Source organism: Varanus komodoensis, unplaced genomic scaffold, assembly GCF_004798865.1.
Source record: "Varanus komodoensis strain SLA01 unplaced genomic scaffold, ASM479886v1 scaffold4, whole genome shotgun sequence".
Classification (NCBI taxonomy): Eukaryota; Metazoa; Chordata; class Lepidosauria; order Squamata; family Varanidae; genus Varanus; species Varanus komodoensis.
The window spans coordinates 22,696,332-22,718,814 of NW_025335941.1; the positions used below are offsets into that span (position 1 = coordinate 22,696,332).

The 22,483-nt window shown below is 36.3% G+C and overlaps 1 protein-coding gene across 1 annotated transcript in view; it reads left to right on the plus strand.

Annotated features, from left to right (window-relative positions):
• The window catches only part of ROBO2 (roundabout guidance receptor 2), a 453,522-nt gene that overhangs the window by 383,779 nt on the left and 47,260 nt on the right, over positions 1–22,483 (plus strand). Inside the window, exons 17-20 of the mRNA XM_044441757.1 lie at positions 3,360–3,542; positions 5,697–5,723; positions 18,976–19,018; positions 20,614–20,741. Coding sequence (XP_044297692.1) covers positions 3,360–3,542; positions 5,697–5,723; positions 18,976–19,018; positions 20,614–20,741 — 381 coding nt within the window. The remainder of the gene's footprint in view (positions 1–3,359; positions 3,543–5,696; positions 5,724–18,975; positions 19,019–20,613; positions 20,742–22,483) is intronic.

Here is a 22,483-nt window from a genome sequence, read left to right on the forward strand (position 1 = left end):
ACATTTCAGAACAAATCAATGGCATTGTTCAGGAAGTATATGCACTGAATGGATTCAGGCTATTACATTAGGTTATATCCAGTTTTGGCCATCTGTTGATGAAATGAAACTGGCTGACAGAATAGATTCCTCTCCCCTCCACCCCAGCAGCACCCAAACCTGTACTGGAGATTCTTCAATGTAGAAGTCCCATTTGTGCTGTCACAGCTATTACTTTAAAAGTAGTGGTTCCACCTTGCTAAGAAGGTTGGGCAAAGGAAGCTACAATTAAAATTCTGAGCTCTAATGGAGCATTTATGATTACCATAATATCTGGTATAAAATTGTATGAATTAAAAACTGAATTAGAGAGCAGAAAACTAATTTTCATTTGCTTGGCTAATCAAAGGGGAAGAATGATAGAGAGCAGTGATGTATATTTGTTAAGGGCAATCCCAGTTACCAACAGTAATTAAACACTTTGGCCTGAAACCAATATTTAGTGCAAGCATTAGCCAGATTGTTCAATAGCTTTGTGGTCACAAACCAGTGAGTGTATTCCCAAGAAATTTATTAAAAGTTATAATAAAGTACTTCTACTCCATAGCAGCACAGTGATACATCACAGTCTTACTTTCTTTTGATGGACTTTTATTTGGCCTACCATTTTTCAGTTGAACCCCTTTTCCAGGGTCCTTAGAAATTAAATTTCTGAATGAGGATCCTAAATGCACATTCATGAATGCTAACAAAGTAATCATACCAGACAGAATCAGTATTTTATCCAAAGCATTTCTGGACTTGTATTTTTGCCTCATTCCCTGCTACCAATATCAAAATTTCAGAGTTGGGGAGACAAGGATCATGAGAATATCCAGGATGACTGGCTTATGATCTCTGTCTCTGACTTCAAAGGAAATGATCCAACAACTTTCTGGGGGCCATAGGATTGTAACTGTGCTGTATAGCCTGCCTTTTTATATATTACAACTGCTATGGTTTTTTGGTAACATATTGTGTAGCAATTTACTTGTATATCTTTAACCAAGTGTCTTCCTGACTTTTAAACTGGTAGATCCTGGGCACTTGCTGAATTAATAAATATTGCATATAGAGCCAAAGTGGAACCTTTGAGCGAAGTGTTTAGTGGGAATTGGGCAGACAGGGACCATGGGAGAGGTGCCTTTCTAGAACTGTGATACTTTCTTTGAAAATGGGAATTTTACAAGTTGTCCTATTTTCTTTTGCAAAACCTGGGAGCGTATGCCATCATGGAATCTAAATATACCATTACAGTGCTGCAATGGGAACATTTTAAGTAATAGAAAATAAAAGTTTATGCCTAGCAAATACTTAAATTTGGATAGTTCCTTAGCTGCTGTAGCACACACCCTTTCTTGCACCATGCAGGTATGATTCATTTACATTGGTTGTGTGCAACTTCAACTTGAGATGTAGTATAAGAATTAGTCAATATGGTCACTACCTTTGTTAGACTCACATACACTTAGCATGTCTTAAAATCTAATAAAATACAGTGGATGCAAATGTTTCTATGATCTGATAAGCATCTTTCTCTGCCCTGGCAATGAATTCATAGTACTGGGAAATTACACATTTAGCCTTTAGTCATTTGCAAACAGGTTAACAAATGACCTTAGTTTTATTTACCTGAGGCTTGAACAAATGTGCTGACATAGCATTGGCTTCATTCCAAAAAGTGAACAAAGACTGCAATCATTCTGGAAAAAAAACATGTTTTTGAAGGCAAGGCAAACTATATAATTTTTTTAACCTTTTGTACTGTAGTCAGTGCTATCACACATATTCTACATCTGTATTTCAGGAACAGAGATTTCTTTAAGCAAACATTTGCTGCCTAAAATAACAGTAGTATAACACTGAATTACCTGAGGAATTATAGTATCTAATCGCTTTGCAACTATATTTCAATAAATTGTGGGGGCATAATTCATTCTACATCAAAGACTGTAAATTCTGTCATTTTTCAAAAGCTATCTAATCAGAGCTAACTTGCTTCAAAGTGCAGAACTAATTTGATGGAGAAAGAGCTTATTTTGGGGATTAGACTTTTTAATGACTACAGAATTGTTTGTATTCAGTGACAAAACCTAGAAAAGAGCTTTTTTTATGTAGGGAGCCATTCATCTGCCAGTCTGATGTCCCTACTTTTTGCCATTTACTTGCTAGGGACTGTTTTGGCATTTGGTATATGTCCAGTAACTCCACTAATGGGAGGAAATGAACCATCAAGGGAAAAAAATCAGTGATTTCAAAAACAAGATCAGTCAACATATACATTCTACTTCATATTATCTTTGTAGGTATTAGGGGATCCATAAGCATTATAAGATTAATTTGCACAGTGGAACCATAATTTCTTACAAAGCTGCTTTTGTCTCCAAATGTGAGATGCACATATTTTTTCCTATTTTTTTGTCTGCAGCCAAAGGAACTGGATATCTATTGAATATAATGGAAACAGGAATGTGGCAATAGTGTGGTGTTGCACAACCATTTCACTCTATGGGCCACATTGGATTTGCTTTAGGGTTGTAGGCCACACACTCATACACACATATCTCGGCACTCCTGACTGTAGCAATGACTGTTTCCTCACTACTACTAGTAGTGATAAAGAAAACAAACAAGCAAAGAACAAAGCACAATCTATATAACATCTCTGAGAAAGAGTGGAAAATATGTGGTGGGAAGGTAGTAAGAAGAGATCTTGGGTCTTTGAGAGGCTTCCCTGGGGAGCTGCATCTGGTTCTGGGGCCATACACTGTGAACCCCTGAAACAATGTATTCAAATGGAGGGTTCTTTAAAAAATATTGAATCCTAACTTGAATTGGTCCTCATGCAACAGGGCCTTCCTGCACCCACTTCTCCCTGCCAGCTTCTGTGCCCTTTAAAAATGTGTTCCTGAGGGTTGAGGGAGCTTTTCCATACTGTGGAATGTGGTTTGGGTATGTCAGAGGGGTGGGTGCAGAAAGAGGAAATTGGGGTATAGGAAGTGTAACCCGTTACACAAGGAGACTCTTTCATAAGTGTTCCAGTTCTATAATAAATGCGGTACAATCTTGCCATTAAAAAGTACTTATGGAATATAAGGGGAGCTGCATATATATGCTACCTTTCTTCCACTTAAAAGGAAGTTATAGAGTCTATTCAATTTTTAACTTGAAAATAATTTCCTTTTATTTATCAATGAAGTTTTACCATGTTTTCACTAGAATTTGTTATGGCTTCCAAGGACCTATTAACTTTTTTTTTCATAAGTGGACAATTTCTGATTAGTTAGAATTGTCATCCTCTTGTCTTTAAGTATCCTCAATGCTCTTTTTTAATAAAACAGGAAGTCGTAATGAAGTTGTCATCACCGAAAACAACAATAGCATAACAGAGCAAATAACAGATGTTGTTAAGCAACCTGCCTTTATAGCTGGAATTGGTGGTGCTTGCTGGGTAATACTGATGGGTTTCAGTATCTGGCTGTACTGGCGCAGAAAGAAGAGGAAAGGCCTCAGCAATTATGCAGGTAAAAACAAACTTTCTAAATATTTATTTATCAAGGACATTGTTAGTTCATAAAATGAGGGTCAAATGGATGACCATTCTGTGCTTGCTTGGTATGCTGCCAAAGACCAGGGATATGAATAGCTTTGAGTGCATTGCTCTGCACCATATTTCATCATTCCTACAAGAAAATTGTTTAACAGTCTCATAACAAGTACATCTGATATAATGCACCAAGAAATTTAGATGCAGTTTTCCATTTTGGTTCTGGTGTAGAAGGAAGTCTAAATATTTTCAGATCCAGTATTACAGAGGCCCATGAATCCGGCAAAATGTTGGCAAAAATGAACAGCAAGTAAATTGACAATTATAGTGCAAACTAAGTCTTATACTATGTTCTGTCTGAAGCAATGATTTCTCAGGTATTCATGACTAACTACTTCCAATATCTATGACTGGAAATTAAAATAGTAATAAATACCACTTTAGAACATGAATGAAAAACAATATATAAAATGTATATATTTGTCCTACACTAACCCAGCTTTGTGTTTATTTTGCAGTAGAATTTGCCCAAATACCTTTGTCACTTTGTTTGATCACACTGGACATGATCAATAAGCCTATTTGTGAACCAAACATCTTATTTTCTTGTTTGAAATGCAATAGGCACATAGAGACTTCCCAGATGCATGACTTATGCATTTTCATGCTCGTTAAAGAAATGGGCATGCAAAGGCATGAACTTTGGGAATTCTTAATCTTCTATTTTTTACTTAGTTCTATTATTCTGGACCAGATAAAGTTTTGAAATTGACTTAACTGCAAAGTTCTTAGATGCTAAATATAATGCATTGCCAACTAGAAGCCAACACATGAAAAAGTTTTAGCTTAAAACAAAAACAGAAACCCTACTCAGTATTTGTGCTCAGTCTGGTGTAAACCACCATGCAGTTCCCATGACAGTTGAATTAGAAAACCTTTATTCTGTAGAATTCAATCATTCATTTTGGTATGGTAATATTTCACAGAAAGAAAATATTTCTAGTGATTTATATACAACAATGTATGTACATTGTACTCTTGGCAATTCAAGCCAAATTACTTTTGGTTGTATATGCCAGGGAAATCTGATTCTAAAATCCTCCTGATTTCTTATTAATTATTTCTTGATATTATCCTACTGCTTTACTATTAATTCAGTAAGCCTGAATTACCCTGGTAGTAAAGTTATAATGTTCTTAGATGGTGCTGTTTGCACATGTTTTTCTTTGTTTCATTTTAATTTTTATTATCTCATTTTAAATAGAACACCAGGTTTTGCTTATTTTACTATTCTTAAGCAAATCATTGAGTTCTGTTTAGAAGTTAGATATATCAAGATCACTGACACCAAAAGTGCAATGTTTTGTCAGATCCTTCATAGTTAGAAAACTATTGAGACATTGGGGGTTCAGTAGGTGCACTCCTTTATGTTAGACTTTCATAAACATCAGATGTGCTAAAAACATGACATAGCAATTTGTATCGCTAATGAAACATTTCATATACTGAATTGTCCAGCTTCTGTGTTATGTAAATCGGCATGTTTCTGTGAATAGTCTTGTATCATCCAACAATCTGTAATTTTACCATATATGTAAATATATGGGCAAGAGAAATTTCTCTTAAATGAGGTGAAAATTGTGTTGCTACCTGAGAATCATATGCTATTATTGGTCAGCAACTAAAGCTGTGTAAGATTTGAGTTAACAGGATCGTTGGGTTCCCTCCCTGATACTTATGTATATGGTATTTGCATTTATGACATTTGAAGTTGTATGGCTAACTGTTGTATCACTACACAGAGTTGTTCATTAATTGTTAATGTTTCTTTGCTTGATGATGAAAACTCATAAGGCATCACATTTCCAAGCTGATCATAACATCTTAGAGACAGCTGCATGTCCACATTACTGATTACTATTTGATATAATTGACAAAAATATTATTCACCTCTTTTCATTCCTTAATTTCTCATGGGCTGCTGGCTGATTAATGCTTAAAGCTGAATTGCTACATGCACTTGCTCTTAAAGTACATACAGAAGTCATTCTGAAGGACACTCATGCCCTTTACTTAGGACTTCATAACAGGGTCTATAACTCATAATGTATCTGCTTCTCTTGTTTTGCAGTTCAGTCGTTCACCTTCACCCCTGCAGGTACTGTCCATTAGTCTGTGTCTTAACCCAACAAGATACAAATGCAGCATATAGTGGTTGAACCCTTTCTAGTCATTCAGCTCATGCAAAGACTTAAAACCCAATTGCAAGAAGAAGCACTCTGCTCATCAATTACACTGATGTGACATTGACTGTACCAGTGATTCCAGCAGAAATCTACCACAGCTGATATGCCTTTCCTTATAATTGTGCCCAATTCTTACTCTTTCAGATTTTCTCCTTTGCATTGTTTGAATGGTAATTTATAGGGCTTTGAGTGAAATAATATAACTAGCCACAGGAGATTTTAAAAAGGACCTCCAAGGATCTACATGCTTAACTTGAAGACCTGTGCAGAATTTTTCCTAGTTTCTTGATCTTTGTAGACTTTTTCTCAACTTTAATATTTGCCAAACATAGTTCTTAAATTTATCCATGCCCATATGTTCTGTACCACAAGTGGAGCTATTAACTGATAAGTATACAACCCATTCTACTACATGAATCTCTGCAGTTTTCATGCAACCCTTTAATAATTGTCAAGCCAGACCTTAAAACGGTAAATCCTTGTTACTATTGGTGCATTATTATAGTAAATACGGCTAAAATTGTGAGAACATTAGTTGAAATAACAGATTGTAACGGGCCCACTCAATGTAAATGTGGATGAGAAAAATAATGAGTGTTAAGTAAACAACCACAACTTAGGTCAATTATTATCATTAGTCTTATAAATAATCCCTCAGGGCCAAATGCAGCCTCCTAATATTACAATCCAGACCTCAGGGGTTCCCCTTACCTCTCCCTGATTTTATTCCCATTTGCCCAGCTAATTTTTTTCCAATGTTTCCCAGCCTTTGCACAGATTTTTCCTATACTAAAGAGTCAATATTCCTCTCCTGAGGATTACTTACTAGCAATAAAAGATTAAAACTAAACTATGCTGGTATTTTTATGCTTTTGCCTAGTCTGTCTTTGGTGCTATTCACTGTTGAAATGTGCCTCTCAATAGCTTCTTTGGAATTCAAATTACCCCTTAGGCTTAAAGGGATTTCCCACATTAAGGCATATATTACTCAGGACAAGTCTATCTTCTCAGGTCCATATGTTGCAGGCAGGCACACCAGCTTAGCATGTGTAGCAGATACACCAATGAGTGACTAGTGCTACACCTGGCCACAGCTGTTAGAAGTTATCCAGGTGTACAGCTGAGTTCACTGAATGTCTGATTGATTTTGATAGGGTAGTACTCCCTCTGAGCAATCTGAAACTGTCTTGTCTGGATTAAGCCTCCATTTGCTATCCAACCCATTCTTAGTCTGATCACCAATTCAGAATCTTAACAGCTTCTTTACTGTTAGATGAAAAGAAGATATAACAATTCATCATCATCATCATCAATAATTAACTCCTGTTCCCCAGAATCTCTCCCTGGTAGATGTTAAACCACAGGATCTATCATTTTGGGTCACCCTAAGCTGATAGCAAAGATACCTAACAGAAAAAATGCTATCTGGAATCATTCTTCAAAAGGATCAAAACCACCACAAAATAGTACCTCCTAATTCTGTGTCTGTCTGGAAATCCAAAAGAATAGCATGAAATACTGCTCAGAGAGCTAGAGGAATTCATAGGATTGCAATGTAGCTTGTACCATCAGGGAGAGGAGAGGAAAGAACCATTTTCCCTCATTGCTATTACTTAGTTCATGTAGTTCTACTAAACAGCTTTTTAGCCTCTGGGATTGTCTAGTAGTAGTGGAAATAATATTATGGCACTCATGTGTAAGGTAAATAACAAGACTCCAGGAAATGTTATTCCAGCGTTAGAATATCTACCCTTAAATTACCTAGGTACAGAAAGCAACAAGATAAACAATTATCTAGAATATATTTGTAGAGAGGAGGAAAAGATCAGATCAATTTGAACAAAAGCAAAATTTTAAGCAGAGTTAAAAACATCCAGCTAAGCTTCCACTTCATTAGCTAAACTAATACATCCAGCCAACTTCTCTAGTCTGGATCTACTGTAGGCCTCCACTCTGCTTTCTTTCTGCAGTGCTCCAAAGAGCAAGAAACTCAAAATAACCCACTTCTCTTATAGAGATTCTACTCTGTACCACTGTTGTAACCTGCTTCCGCTTCCCTTTCACCTTGTTGCTTGACAAGTAGATAACAAATGTTCCAAGGGTTGGTAGAAAATAGATCTCCATATTTTTGGATTTCAGATTTCAAATCCAAGACATCTGGAGATCTACCTTTTGCCTATTCCTGAAGTAGGCGGCTTTATATAGTGCTTCATTCTTATCACTGCTATTGCTTGGTCCAAAGTAAGAGGCAGGTGAACAAGAAGCTTGCAGTTGTGAAGAGGAGGAAGAACTCCATTGACTTCTTGTCAGTGGGACCCTTTCTGATCCCTTAGCAATGCCCAACCATGCCTACCTTTGATACCAGTCCTGGCAGTCTAACATTAGTTCTGGGTCTATCAAATTCTCTGTATTCCTTATTCCATACCTTAATCTCATCTACTCCACCAATTCCTCCCTCGCCCCTAAACACAGCGATTTCATTACTCCTTTCAATTTTTTAGCCAATATACTCTTCCTTAATTTCTGCTTCTTTATTGCCTGCTTTCTTGGGCAAAGCCTTGGGCTTCCTATGAATTCATTTTTTTCTCTTAAGTGCTGGATTTGTACCTTTAACTTCCCTTGGCTGAACAGCTTCTACAATAAAAGAAACCAATTTATAACTATGATAACCTAATTCAAAATGGCTGAATGCTTTATTCCTTCATAGGAATATCCTTCCATTTGCTATTCCCAGCATTCAATACATATTTTTTCCAGTTTAATAACAGAATTGACAAGAATCTGATGATAAAGTTTCATGCTGTCAATACCTTTTATGCTGGAATATAGTTACTTCAGCACTGGGATGATTGATATAAACTGTCAAGCAAAATAAATTGTTAGAAAATATCAGTGACACACTTGGAAACATTAAACTTGCTCACCTACATGCACAGTCATGAATAAGTTGCTCTGTAGCTGCCATGAAAGTATAAACACACTCTTTAAAAAATTTATTGAGAAAACTCACAAGGCAACTTGTGACACATGTACTACCAGCTTTCATCCCACCTCTCTTGCATATATGTCCACAATGATACAATTTATCAGTCAAAATTCAAACATTTATCTACGAACCACAGATTAAATTCTTGTTTTTGTCTTAAAGCAGGTTCATATGAAAAGAGTGCTTCTTCTAACTGCCATTGGTCACATCTTATTTGCTGTGTGGAAATGTCATACCCAAATCTTGCCCTTATGTCTGGTTTACATTTTTATCAAATTGTCTTTCCCAGTATTAGTTTGCCTTGTCTGTTCCATTCCAAATTTAAGTCTTTAGTTATCCCTTCAACCCATGACTATTTTACTAGTCTTAACATTCAGCTAATTTAGAAGATGCTTTTACGTTTTGTACCCAGGATGCTCTTCTCAGTCCCTTTGGGAGCCCTATGCCTCTCTCTCTCTCTCTTCCATCTGCCTTTTTTTCCTCATCTGACTTCAATAACTCTCCCCTTTTCAAATGCCTCTTTTGCAAAACACAGCAGGAGGCCACAACTATCTGCTGAAACAGGCTGCAACAATCTTGACATTGGTTCTTGCGATTCCCCATAACAAGAAAGGGAAACACAGGACTGCCAAAGATTTTTGGCATGGTTCTTTCTGAAAGTGAAGGGTGTTCACAGTCTGGAAATATATTTGGTACATTACAGTATAAAATCTCGTTGCATAGTATTGCACACTTGCAAATCAGCAAGGTACAGCAAAATGCTCTACTTTTTCAGATCTAGAATTTCAATTAAGTTCATTAATACTCACTGAAATCTAATGCAATTTAAAAGTCTAAAATGAATAACTATGGAGTTCATTCAGACCTTCTTAAAGAAATAAAGTGAAGTTTCCAAGTGTATCAAAGTTTTATTTCCATGCAGTGAGGCTCAAAAGTCAATCTTGACTTGGAATGTGCTGCTGTGGAGAATGTTGTACTGGGAAAACTGGATATTACTCTAGATGGACTTATGAACATCATGGACTAAAGTTACATTCTTAGTCCAATATGATGTTCTCATTTGTATATTCAGTTGGGGAGGGTGGGTACTAAACTACTATTAAAAGGTAAAAGGTTTCCCCATGACATTAAAATTCAGTCATGTCTGACTCTAGGGGGCGGTGTTCATCTCTGTTTCCTAGCCAAGGGAGCCAGCGTTTGTCCGCAGATGGTTTCCATGGTCATGTGGCCAGCATGACTAAACACCAAGGTGTGCGGAACGCTGTTACCTTCCCACCGAAGTGGTACCTTTTTATCTATTTGTATTTGCATGCTTTTGAACTGCAAGGTTGGCAGGAGCTGGGACAGAGCAACAGGAGCTCACCCCGTTGTGCACATTCGAACTGGCGACCTTTCAATCAACCAGTCCAGCAGAACAGCAGTTTAAACCACTGCGCCACCCGCAGCCCTATAAATTACTATTACAATTCCTTTTATAATGTCAACCAAGCACTTTGCAGGAGTACCCAATTGTGCAGAAGCTCAGTTCATAATGTTCTTTCTTCCTCTACTTTTTTAACAGTTCAATATCACAGGCACTCATGCCCTGTTCAAGCCATGAACAAGAGGGCCTTTCTCACATCAGAGGTAGGGAGATGGGATGAAGGAATGCTGATCATAATTCTCTCCGCTTTGTAATTACTGAAGCAGAGTCAACTATTACTTTATTTTATGAATTTCTACTTCACCTTTGCATTAGTAGAAACCATGGGGCAGCTTACAATTACTTAATAATGAAATGCTCATTAAAGAGAAATGATACAAAAGCATCAGGTGCATATGGTGCAGAAAGGAAACAGGAAGAGAGATGTAAGACATAGAAAACACAATTAAATACGATAGAAAGAATATAGTATGTTCAGAACTGGTTAAAGGGTGGACAAACTCAAAAAACAAGGCCAAAAAAGTAATAAAGCTGCTGCAGTAAATTAAGGGCTTCAGACTTGTGGTCAGCAACTGTGTCTATCCTGAGAAGATAGTTCAGTGTCCTCTTGAGTACTAGGGCCTCAGCCAGGGCAAGGATATGTATCTTGAAATCATTCTCTATTTTAACCACCATTCTTATATTAACCCATATAAGGACTGGTTTTCAGCATGTAACAAGTAGTCATTGTGGGTAAATTTTCCTGCAAGGATTTCTCAACACAGCAATGGCTGCTATTCTAAACATTTGAACCTGAGTGAAAGTGTACATAGCTTGTCACTACATGCAAAGTTGGTGATGATAGGATTTTTGAATGGTTGACAAGCCATCCAGTACCCATGGGCTGTTTCAGGGTTGCAGGTGGCTTATTAACAGCTTATTAAGCAATAACCCATCACATAACAGGGTTCACACATAACTGCAAGCTGTGGTATGCTCTCCAGTTCTGTTCAGTCACAAAGTTGTGCCTGGCCCTCCATGACCCCATGGACCACAGAACACCAGACTCCCCTGTCCTACACTATCTCTCAGAGCTCACACAATCCCGTACCAGTGGCTCCATCCAGCCACCTCATCCTTTGTCTTCCCTTTCTCCTTTTGCCTTCAATTGTTCCCAGCATCAGGGCTTTTTCCACTGAGTCCTTCCTTCTCATTAGGTGGACAAAGTATTTGAACTTGAGCTTCAGTATCTGTCCTTCGAGAAAACAGTCAGGGTTGATTTCCTTTAGGATTGACTGATTTGATCTCTATGAAGTCCAAGGGACTCTCAGGAGTCTTCTCCAACACCACAATTCAAAAGCATCAGTTCTTCAGCGCTCAGCCTTCCTTATGGTCAAACACTTACACCTATACATTACAATTAGGAAAACTATGGCTTTGACTATACAACTTTTGTTGGCAAGGTGATGCTCAAATATTAAAAATGGCAGTTGCCCCCCCTAGAAGGGAGTCACATGATGAAATACACTCTCTGAGAATTCTCATTAGGTGTGAATTAGCGCATATAATTAGTTGGCCAAGAAAATGTCTATAAAGCAGGAACCATCAGCAGCCACATTTAACAGTTATAACTGCCTGAGGTGTTATGGATGGACAAGAGCTGACAATATGTAGGCAGAAGAAACAGAGGCTAAGTTTTCTTGCTTTGTAGAAGGATAAATATCTGCTTTGAAATTGCACTTTGTGGATTTGGGGAATTTGCCATTGTGCGATATGGTATGTTGAATAAAGGTGTATACCGTAGAGGGCCTTGCAGTAATCTTCTGAGGCCCTTCTCTGACTGCCACCACCATCTAAGTTTAAGATGAGTGGCTTCTAAGCAGAAGGCATTTTCAGTGGAGAAACCACAGCTGTGCAAAGCACTCCCCAAAGAAGCTTACCTAGCAATTGTGAATCCTTCAGTGTAAAAAGAGTACCTTAAAAACAAAAAATCAAATCAAAATATCAGACTTTTCCATCTTGAAGTATTTAAATGTTATTTTAATTCTTTGCACTGTTACTTCCTGTTGCTGGTTTTTATTTTGGCTTTCATGACGTTTCTGGGTTCATTTTGTTTTAAATTACTGCTTTGTAATTTTGATGTAATATTGACATAAACATTTACATATGCAGTATTTATTGTAATCTACTACTTCACCAATGTGTTGGATACTTTTAATAAATAAAAAAAAACCCACTGTTCTACTCTTGGGGTAACCTGGCAATATATGGCTTAGGTCATTCTTTAAAAACCTGGGGAACTTTGGGTGGTTTGCATTACTACTCCCATCAGCCCCACCCATCATAGCTAATGGGAACAGCAGCCCAAAGCAACTGGGGACCACTGGGCAAGGAAAGGGCTGCCTTCATGGATCCTAATGGGCAACAAATGATTCAGGCCTGCTCCAAATTTATATAAGGAAGAAGAGATTTTGCCAATAATTTTTCTCCACAATTGTAAGTGTAGTTAGGTCTATTATGGAAACTATTGTTAGGAAACATTTACTCTATTGTGCCACGCTGCGTGTAGTGGGTCCCAATAAATTATAGGATGTTTGTATATTGATAGGATGTTTTTATATTCATTAGGGTGTAAGATACAATTTTCAGTATCTTACAACAACAGATAATGAGCTCACAGTCTAACAAATTCATTAGCATGGATGATAATACTCTAGATTTTGACTAAAATCATGGGTTTCTTTTCTTGAGGAATTAAGTAAATCAAATTATACCAGTTCTTCAAATACATAATTTGGGAAGTTTCCTGATTCTCAGTAAAGCAAAAGCTTGGGCTATCAGATTATTTGCACCATTAATGTTTATTTCACATGTATTGACTCTTCTTTATTTAATGTTTCATAACACAAAGATAGTTTTGCCATATACATCTCAATTTCTTTGATAAAATCTTCAAGCACCACTTGAACACAAAAAACAGATAAACTCATGATAATGAACTAAAAGCTAATTTCCTGTTTTTTATGTTCAGTTTCCAAATTCCCCAGGTGCGAACATGCACTTCAGGCTTATCAATGGCCCAGTGAAAGGTGAGCTGGCAGAAAGCACGTATTTCCCTTTAGGACAGATATACAGGTTAGAGGCTCTATAAGAATTATGGAATGTAATTCATTTTCCTAAATGAGTACTTCTCGGCTATGTAGTCTCTCATTACGTTTATCTATCCTGCCCCCTTTTTATAAATTCATAGAAATCCATCTACTGAAACAGGAAAAATGTAATGTATCTTTCATGCATCCTCAGTCTCCTAAGTGCAGGAGCTTACATGTGTGAGAATGCAAAGGTCTGACTTGATCAGAATCAAAATTGTACATTTTTGCTTACAAATAATAAGCATTCACACGCTTGTGGATTAGAGATTTAAGTGAAACTGAGTAAATGTAAACAAATTAATAATTGTTACCTAAACATTTACCACAGAGGCCCTAACACTAGCAGATAAGTATAAATTCACAGAAACATCCAAACACAGGCAGAGATTTGATAGAATTTTTATACACTGATTATCTGTTCTGAGTTGATGCTTATTAAAAGAGGATTAATCTATATTCATATTTGAGGAACAGCTTATCAGAAAAAGGAATGGGACTTGGCTGGCAACATTAAAGTTTTCATTTGTAGTTGGAAAATGTGGCCTACTAGAGATAGGCATACAGAAAGCTTTCTTGCCTCAAAATGTCAGTTGAGTGTTATTTCTTTTTCTTTTTCCCTAGCCAACATGGAGATTAGGTTTAACTTTGCCAGATAGTATTTGTAAATAGTTGATCTACTACCACACTATATTTGCATACTATACAAATAAAATTTTATTTCAGTTTGTGAGTATGTGAAACATATTTATGCATGTTATTTTTGTAACCCTTGCATTGCAAGTTAATCTCTCCTGCACAGTCACAAAATTCCTCTGTATTAGTTTTTCCCTTTACATTCTGATTAATCTTCAGCATTTTTAAGAAACCGAAAGCTCAGTCACTATTAAAACAGGTGTTTTATGTATTTAATTGTTAAATTTCTTTACCTCCCAATGGACAAAGCTTTCTTGGTGGATCACAAAACATAAAACACAACATAAAATACACAACCAAAGTTTATAAATTTAAAGCTGCAATATGAAATAGAACTAAAAGCCAAAGGTTTTAAAAACAGCAATAGACCAATTGTATGGTCTCCTAACATCACCTGTTTTCTCCAAGGTGACAACTGAGCCCAGAAGAAGGAAAAAAAGGGGGGCACCAGGGCAAGAGAGAAGGAAGGGGCAGCAGAGTTGCACTGACCCTTACTGGCAATCCAGCCTCCCACTACTTGTTGGTCTAAATCTAGGTAGATGAAAACAACTGTTTAGGTAAAACTGCATGGTGCAAATGGAAGCAGCAGTAGGGGAGAGTGCCTCCACCATGCCTAACATCTTACACCAGATGCTTGTAAACCTCTGAGTTTGGAGGCTTAGAAGTGTCTGTCGTGAGGCTGATAGGCTTGTGCCTAAGATCTAAAACAATAGAAACCAAAAGACTAAAATTCCTGGGAAGGTAAGAAAGTGTTCACATAATACTTTAAAAAAAGTTTACTGTACTAGACAAACACCATGGCCAATACATCAAATGAATGCACATAAACAACAGCATGAAGAATTTCAATGGTATAAATTACACATAAATTAAAATATACTATGAACAGAAATACATATTTAATTTAGCTCTGAATCTCCAATGCAATTTATAACAATTTTGTCTAATTCTCTCTTCCTGATCTTTTTTTGCTGTACCTAATGCTGAAAGAGCACAATGCAGGCCACAGGCAACTCTCAGAAATGTCATTCCACAACCAGGGTACCACAGAAGAAAAGGCCCTCTTCTTAGTAGGTAGCCACCTTACTTTATTAGCAAGGTGCCCTGGAATATATTGTTGATGATTTATCTTAGGGTCCAGGCAGGTATGCAATTTATCCTTTCTTAGTTAAAACAGATAAAATTTTCTAGATGGATTGCATTCCATCTGGTATCCATTATGTCCAGTCAACTTTTTGAAGTATATATCCATGAAGTAAGAGGATTATTTTCTTTGTGCTCTTATACTGATAAGGGCATTCAAATACATTCCCCTTCTGCATTACTTTGAAATTCCAGAAAACAAACTTAGAGCAAAACATGCTGACTTGATACATACATAGTGTAACAGTGACAAACATGAAGACACTGATGATGATCATGATGATGAATTCAGTCATCATGATCATGATCATGATGACTGAATTCATTTTTTGACTATCCAGCAACTGACGCTTTCTGGGTTTTACATGACATTTCATAAACATAGTTACAATAATAAAAAGTTAACAATAAAAACACAAATACAATAAAATACAGCGTACAATTCCACTATACAGAACTTAAAAAGTTTAAACTACAACTATTTCAATAGAGACAGGGTGCTTAGTTTGGCAACTGAACAGTGTCACTTGTGACTTCAGTCGTTTTTTTTTCCAGAAGGCTGCCCCTTTGGGAAATAATATTCTTCTCTTACCCAATCATTTTGAGTTGGATGCAGTGTACAATAAGGTTGCTTGAGGCTTCCCCACCCCCCTGGCAATTCCCCTCCCCAGAAGGCTGTAGGCCAGCGGTATGATGGGTTCCAGGGGAAGGTGAGATCCTCACAAATTTGGTAGTGGCATCTTCTATGAGCATAACAGTCTGGAATCCTAATGATTTTTGGGGAGGGCAGGGTAAGAGAATACAGCTTATTATGAAATTATATCTTAGGACAGATGCAATAACTGCAGTATTAAAAACTCCTGTTTTTACAAATGTATCATATAGAAAGTGATACTGAAAATTATCACTCTGCATGGATAGCAATAGCCATTCTTTGAATAATAAGAAATTTCCACGGATGTAATTCACCATAAATTTCCATAGCCATTTCTTCTTATAAGCAAATGTGGTTCCCAAGGAATGTAAATTAAGTTCAACCACTGAAAACAAATATAGCATTACAACTCAGTATGATTATATGGTTACTATTTATGAGGAACTGAATCCAGATTTAATCATACTCAAAATAAAACTTTTGAAATAAATAGAACATATGTTAGTTGTGACTAACAATGACTAAATCTGGATATGACCTAAGAACCATAGTATAATGAAGAATGCCATCTTTAAGGATTATTTTCTTCATTTAAAACAATTAAATCATCAAAAATTTACAAAGTACTTTCAGCTTTACAGGGTACTTCACTCTGTACTTGCCACAACAGTTTTCAATACCTGTCATTAATTAGTTATTCTAATCTTACCACTCCTCCCACCCTCTTTAATTTTGGGATTGTAGGACTGTGCCAGTATCTTAGAAATCACAATCTACTGTATGTCCCACTGTATTCAATGTATGTCCCACTGGATTGTTTCAGTCCAAGTGGAAGCCAAGTTCCCACGGATCAACATTCTGTTTCTTTCCTTATGTTGGTGATATGGTTGCTGTTAAAAAGGAGATACCATTTCACAAGATAAAAAAGTAATACAAAAAGTACTTTGGAATTTTCTGGTAATTACAGGTATTTGAGTTGTGTGCAAATGGAATTTGAGTTGTTTCAGAAATATAGCCCTATTAGTACATGCACTATACTGTGAATTATTCTTTTCTGTGAGAAGTTTATGATTAAGCTCGGAAGGAATATTCACTGTCAATACCTATTGTACATCAGTTACATTTCCTGCTTGACAACTCATTCCTAATTGTGAAATGGCCTATTCTCTAGAGTTCAAGGAAGACAGCAAGAACCAGAATAAACCAGAAAAGTTATGCTTAAGCAAAGATGCTACTCTGAAATGCACACTTGATCACATTTCAGTGCAGTGTAGAGCAAATGATAAATGCTCAATTAAAAATTCACATGTACGGCATGAATTATGTTTATATATTGAAACTCAATTGTTTTTGCAGATGTAATATGGAATGGAACAAGACATGGCAACATATATGGGAGAATCCACTATAGATATTAGTCACATATTTTCTAACAATGCCAGCTATAGTAGAATGAAAATAAAGAAAGTAATATCCTGTTTTCTTTCTTATTGCTGTAAAACAACCATTCTATTTATCAGGAGCTTATATGTCTTAGTGAGATGGTTACAATTATTTGGTGGCAAAATTAAATAACCTAACAATGATAAAGATATTTGTCAGTGCCTTGTTTTGTCTTTAATATTTTATATCTTTAGATTTTGATTCTGCTTGCATTGCCAAAGAGTTATAGTAAACCATTTAATGAGATATGTGCCTATTTTCTGGCAACAATAATTGCCCATACTTGTGTTGATAGGCAATTAATCATGGATTTCTAAGTTCATTCTATATTGGATCCCAGAGGGGTCCCCTTTGTCCCATTGTTGTTAAAAGTGCGTTTTGAAGCCACTTGTGGACCTGATAAGATGGCAAACATGTAATGTATCCCTAGAAGGTTGATGATTTCCACATTTATATGTCAATGTCTGTGCTGATTGTAGCATTTCCATCTTGAATCTATACTTGAGATCTATACTGTTTTGCTGAGATAGTTGGATGTTTGGCTGGGAAACAAGAAAAATCTGCTTTGTGTTAAATGTATTAGTATTTATATTTTAGTGAAAAAGCATTTGTGTGTGTATGATACACAAACCCTGCTGATTTGCCAAGAGAGTTTATAGTTAGTTAACCTGGTGAATTGCATTATGCAATAATGAATTATAATTGCAATAGTTGAAGTCCTTTGTGCAAAGGAACAATCCCTACACCAAAGCCTAAATTGTTTTGTTTGAATGCTGAGGTAGTAGAGAGAGAACCATTGCGGTATATTTAAAAGGGTTTCAGATGAATGTGTAACCTCCTCTCAACCATAAGGTGGACCGATTTTCAGTCAATCACTGTAAGCTACTTCCTAAGGTTGATACAATGATAAAATGGGAAGAAAGCCCATTTTATTTACTGAGAGTTACTTACAAAGGGGTATATGAGCAGTTCCTCCTCAGTTTCCCACTTTGTATATTTATTTCACTGGTTTCTTTCATCATCTTCAGTCCTTAAAAATCTGAAACTTGGATTTTCTTCTCAGTTTGGTGTGTCTCAATGTTATAGGAATTCAGGACCCTAAATTAATAAAGATAATCTGAAAATATGTACATTAATCAATTATATGTCTAAGACTACAGGGCTTATCTTGGTACTTGGGCTTATGACTTGCATACTTTTATTCTGGTGGGAATAATAATATGAGATAAAAATTTACTTGCATTTTATGTTGCTCCCATTTCAGTTTCAGTAAGATATAAAATCACTTTTTTGTGATTACAAGGACATAAATGCAGGTCACAGGTAATTACTTACTAAAGTACTAACATATTAAAGAGAGCACAGTTTCATTAAACTTGCAGTATGATTCAGCAGAATCTGGACAACTCAGAGGTTTTTGGCTACATTCATTTTTAAGCCAAGGGTATATTGATTCAATTTCCACCACAATATCAAGGAATCTGAAAAACTTGTCCTATGAGACTACACCATGGTGATTGATTTAAATAAATGCTGTGTAGAGTAAACCAGGAGATATGGCACCTTTTTCTTTTTATTCTTATTTATATTGTTTCACACATTATTTATATGACAAGAGATTGCTTGAAGTCAATTAAAACCAATGTCTAATGGACTTTTCCTACTCTTTTGTGTTTGAAAACCCAACTAGTCACCTTTCAAAGAGGAGATGGTGGACTTATGAGCAACGGAAGGTATGCTTACTATTAAACAGCTTAAATTCTATTTCAGGTTCTGTCATATTCAAGGCCCATCATATTTATATTTTTATTAGGAACTTAAAAAGAAGAGTAATAAACTAATAAATAAAATTAGTTGTGAGAGTGACAATTCAAGGAGGAATTAAATAGCTTAGACCAGATTTTAATGATCTGTTGTACACTGGAGGGGAATCAAGTCCAGATGTTTCATATCTCCCAGATGCCTAAGAAGAAATTAGTAGAAAGTATCAGAAGGAATGTGTTCATTTGTTTTCAGGATGTTTATTGCATTAATTAGGCATTAGTAAATGAAGTTGCTGTTGTTTAAGACTCCTTATTGGCTCTCACTAAATTGCTGTGAGTGAACAATTACACACAATCGATCACAAAATAAATGATTCATGGAAGATGAATAGGTTGTAGATGGATTGGACTGGATTCTACAACTTTAGCTACTCAATTGTAATTGATAAAAGTTGATAACACAACCATATATCCTCATTTATTTTCTCTATGCCAATATAGAGACTGTAATTAGGCACTGGTAATAACTTCCAATCTCCTATTTAATCAATATTTTAGCAAAAGCGGGGGGGAGAAGGAAGGAAGAAAGGTAGGAAGGAAGATAGGGAGATTAGGTCTAATGAGAGTTCATAGATGTGGCAAGGGTACTGCTAGATGTTCCTATGGCTGTTTCCATAGAAACCCACATTCCCATTTGGGATTGTGCCAGAATTGGAAGTAGGAGAGAAATAGAATGTTTAAGAACACAAGTAGAACTGGACCAATCTAGAATAGCATTCTCTTTTCCACAAGTTGTTATTTGTTTATTAATATGCAAATAAGCTTGTACATCTTCAGATTCACTTTTCATATTTTGTTCATTATCTTTCTTCTATTTATCTCTCCAGATTTTAAAAAATATTCCTAGTTACCCATATTATTTGAATTGTACTTGACATCACAATGATTGGCTATTTGCAATGAACATGTGCTCAGTCTTTACTTGGTCTCACAATCTGAGATCAAATTCTGTGACTATGAATGCCTGTTGACACAGATAAAAATGCCATTTTGAACTTTCCATTAATCCCACTCAAACCTGCTTGCCTCTAAAACCATGCAAGAGTGCTCAAAGGAAGAGCTAGCAGCTTGTGAATGACAGGCATAAATTTGGGATGCAGGAAGTGAAGGAATAGTTGCCCAGAGTCCTGGAAATGGCTGATACAGAACAGTCACTTTGAGTGATTGTTCCCTTGAGGTGGCAATTTATCATTATCCCTAGTTTAGGACCCTTCAGTGGTATAGCCTACTCTTGGATTTGAAGACAGACAGCAGAGTTCATTCGCTTTCGAGCAGACTTCTAACTGATGTCTTATATTTCCACAGTCCATGTATCTGATTTGTATAAAGTTCCGATTGAGTGTAAAGGCTTTTTATAACCATAAATCTTTCACAGTTTCAATATGAAACATTAATATTTTAACATATAAAGTATGTTATATGGTGTGATGAGGGATATCTGTAAAGTTTCGAACTACAGTTGCATGAAGATTTCTCACATATGTATTTTGTTGTTGTTTTTTCAGTCGTCCAGGACTGTTAAATGCAAGTGATCCCAGTTATCCTTGGCTTGCGGATTCTTGGCCTGCCAGCAGTCTTCCAGTAAACAACAGTTCTAGTGGGCCAAATGATCTTGGGAATTTTGGTCGTGGAGGTATTCTTTAAAAAAAGTTTAAAAATGTTTCTTAGAATTCACCCCAAAGCCATATTTTTTTCTTCTTTTGAAATATTTATTCTTTTTGTGCTCTTCAGCAGAGAGCACAAAAAAAGAATTTCTGGAGGTATTCCTTGCCCAACTGGAATCAAGAGACAGAAATCATTTAAAGAAAGCAGTGGGAAGAAGAAAAATAATTTTAAAAGACTTCTTTCACTTCCCTTCTGCCCTGCTGATATGAACCCAGTCTTTGGATAAAGTTATTTGCAGCCAGCATGACCAATGGTCAGCAAGTTGAGGAATGCTATGCTATAAATCTTATACCACAACGTTAAAGAAATGTTCAATTGCAAACAAATGTCCAACTTTGTACATCTAAAGTTTTACACCTTGACAACTTTGAAAGAACATTTAGAGGACTGTCATATAAATGTGTTCTTCATGCACTTAGTTAACCTGCAGCATAGTTATGATGTTGTGTCATTGTATATTTATTCTGTGTGACCAGTTCTGTTTCACTATAATTTGCTTTGTTTTGTGTGTCTGATTGGTCATTCTCCTTGTTCACTTCCCCTTTATCTGTGAATACAGCATTTAAAACATCATATATCCAACCTCCAAAGATAAATGCATGTGTTTAAGATTTTTGTCCATTTAAAGAGTTCACAGTTTCCTGCATTAAAACTTACAATTTTTAAAATTTTCATTAAATGGAAACATCTAACTTTTTGAAACTTTCATGGTGTAATTGCCACCATGATGATATATCATCAATGTTTCAGCATCACAAAACATACAAGTGAGTGCACTTGAGAGTGCAAGGCTATAGTTTGCCTGTTTGTTTCTTCGCTTAATTAAATTTCTATTCCACCCATTAGCCAGGATAACTCTCTGATAATAGGAAGAACATATACAATAAAAATAAAATTAGACATACAATCTATAACAATAAAATAACATCAATAAAACACAACAAGACCCCACAACAACAACTTGCAACAACTACAGTTCAATTAAACCAAAGGCACAGTAGCTCTAAGATAGAAATATACCATGACCATATTTTTAAAATTAATTCAACTATGAAAATACAGGGTAAATAAAAAGGTCTTTGCCCGGTGCTAATAGAGGGGGTACCAGATAAACCTCTTTAGGGAGCTGGTTCCAGAGTTGGGGTACCACTGTCAAAAAGACTCATCTCCACCCTATTTGCTTTCTTCAGAGGGGGTTCTCTGGGAACAGGCTCAGATGACAATCTTAGCATCTGAGTAGGCACCTATGAGAAGACACATTCCTTTATGAATTTAAATATTAATGGTAATACTTTGAATTGGGCCTGGACTTCAATTGGTAACCAATGTAGTTGACTGGGGTTATCTGTCTGTATCTTATGTCTTAGTTCCCCTTGTCTAAGGGGCCATAAGGATGCTGACGGTTTCCCCTTTTGAGGCTATAGAAAAAACTACAACTTCAGCAGTGGAAATCTGAGCTGAAATTTCTGCTCCCTATCTACCCGAAAGCTCTCTCAGCTGCCACAGAAAACTTCCAACTGATTCCTTTCCTAGCATTGTAGCTCTGATAATGAAAAGTAAGGGTTACAGGGATATATGCAGATGTGCAGGAAGGAAAGAACCCATGGTACATCTGGAACCAATGGCTTTTCATCTTGTCTTTCTGCCTCTGCAGTGTGATTTAGAGATGTTCATAAGCAAGCATAAAGTATTGCACCGGGAGTGGGGGGA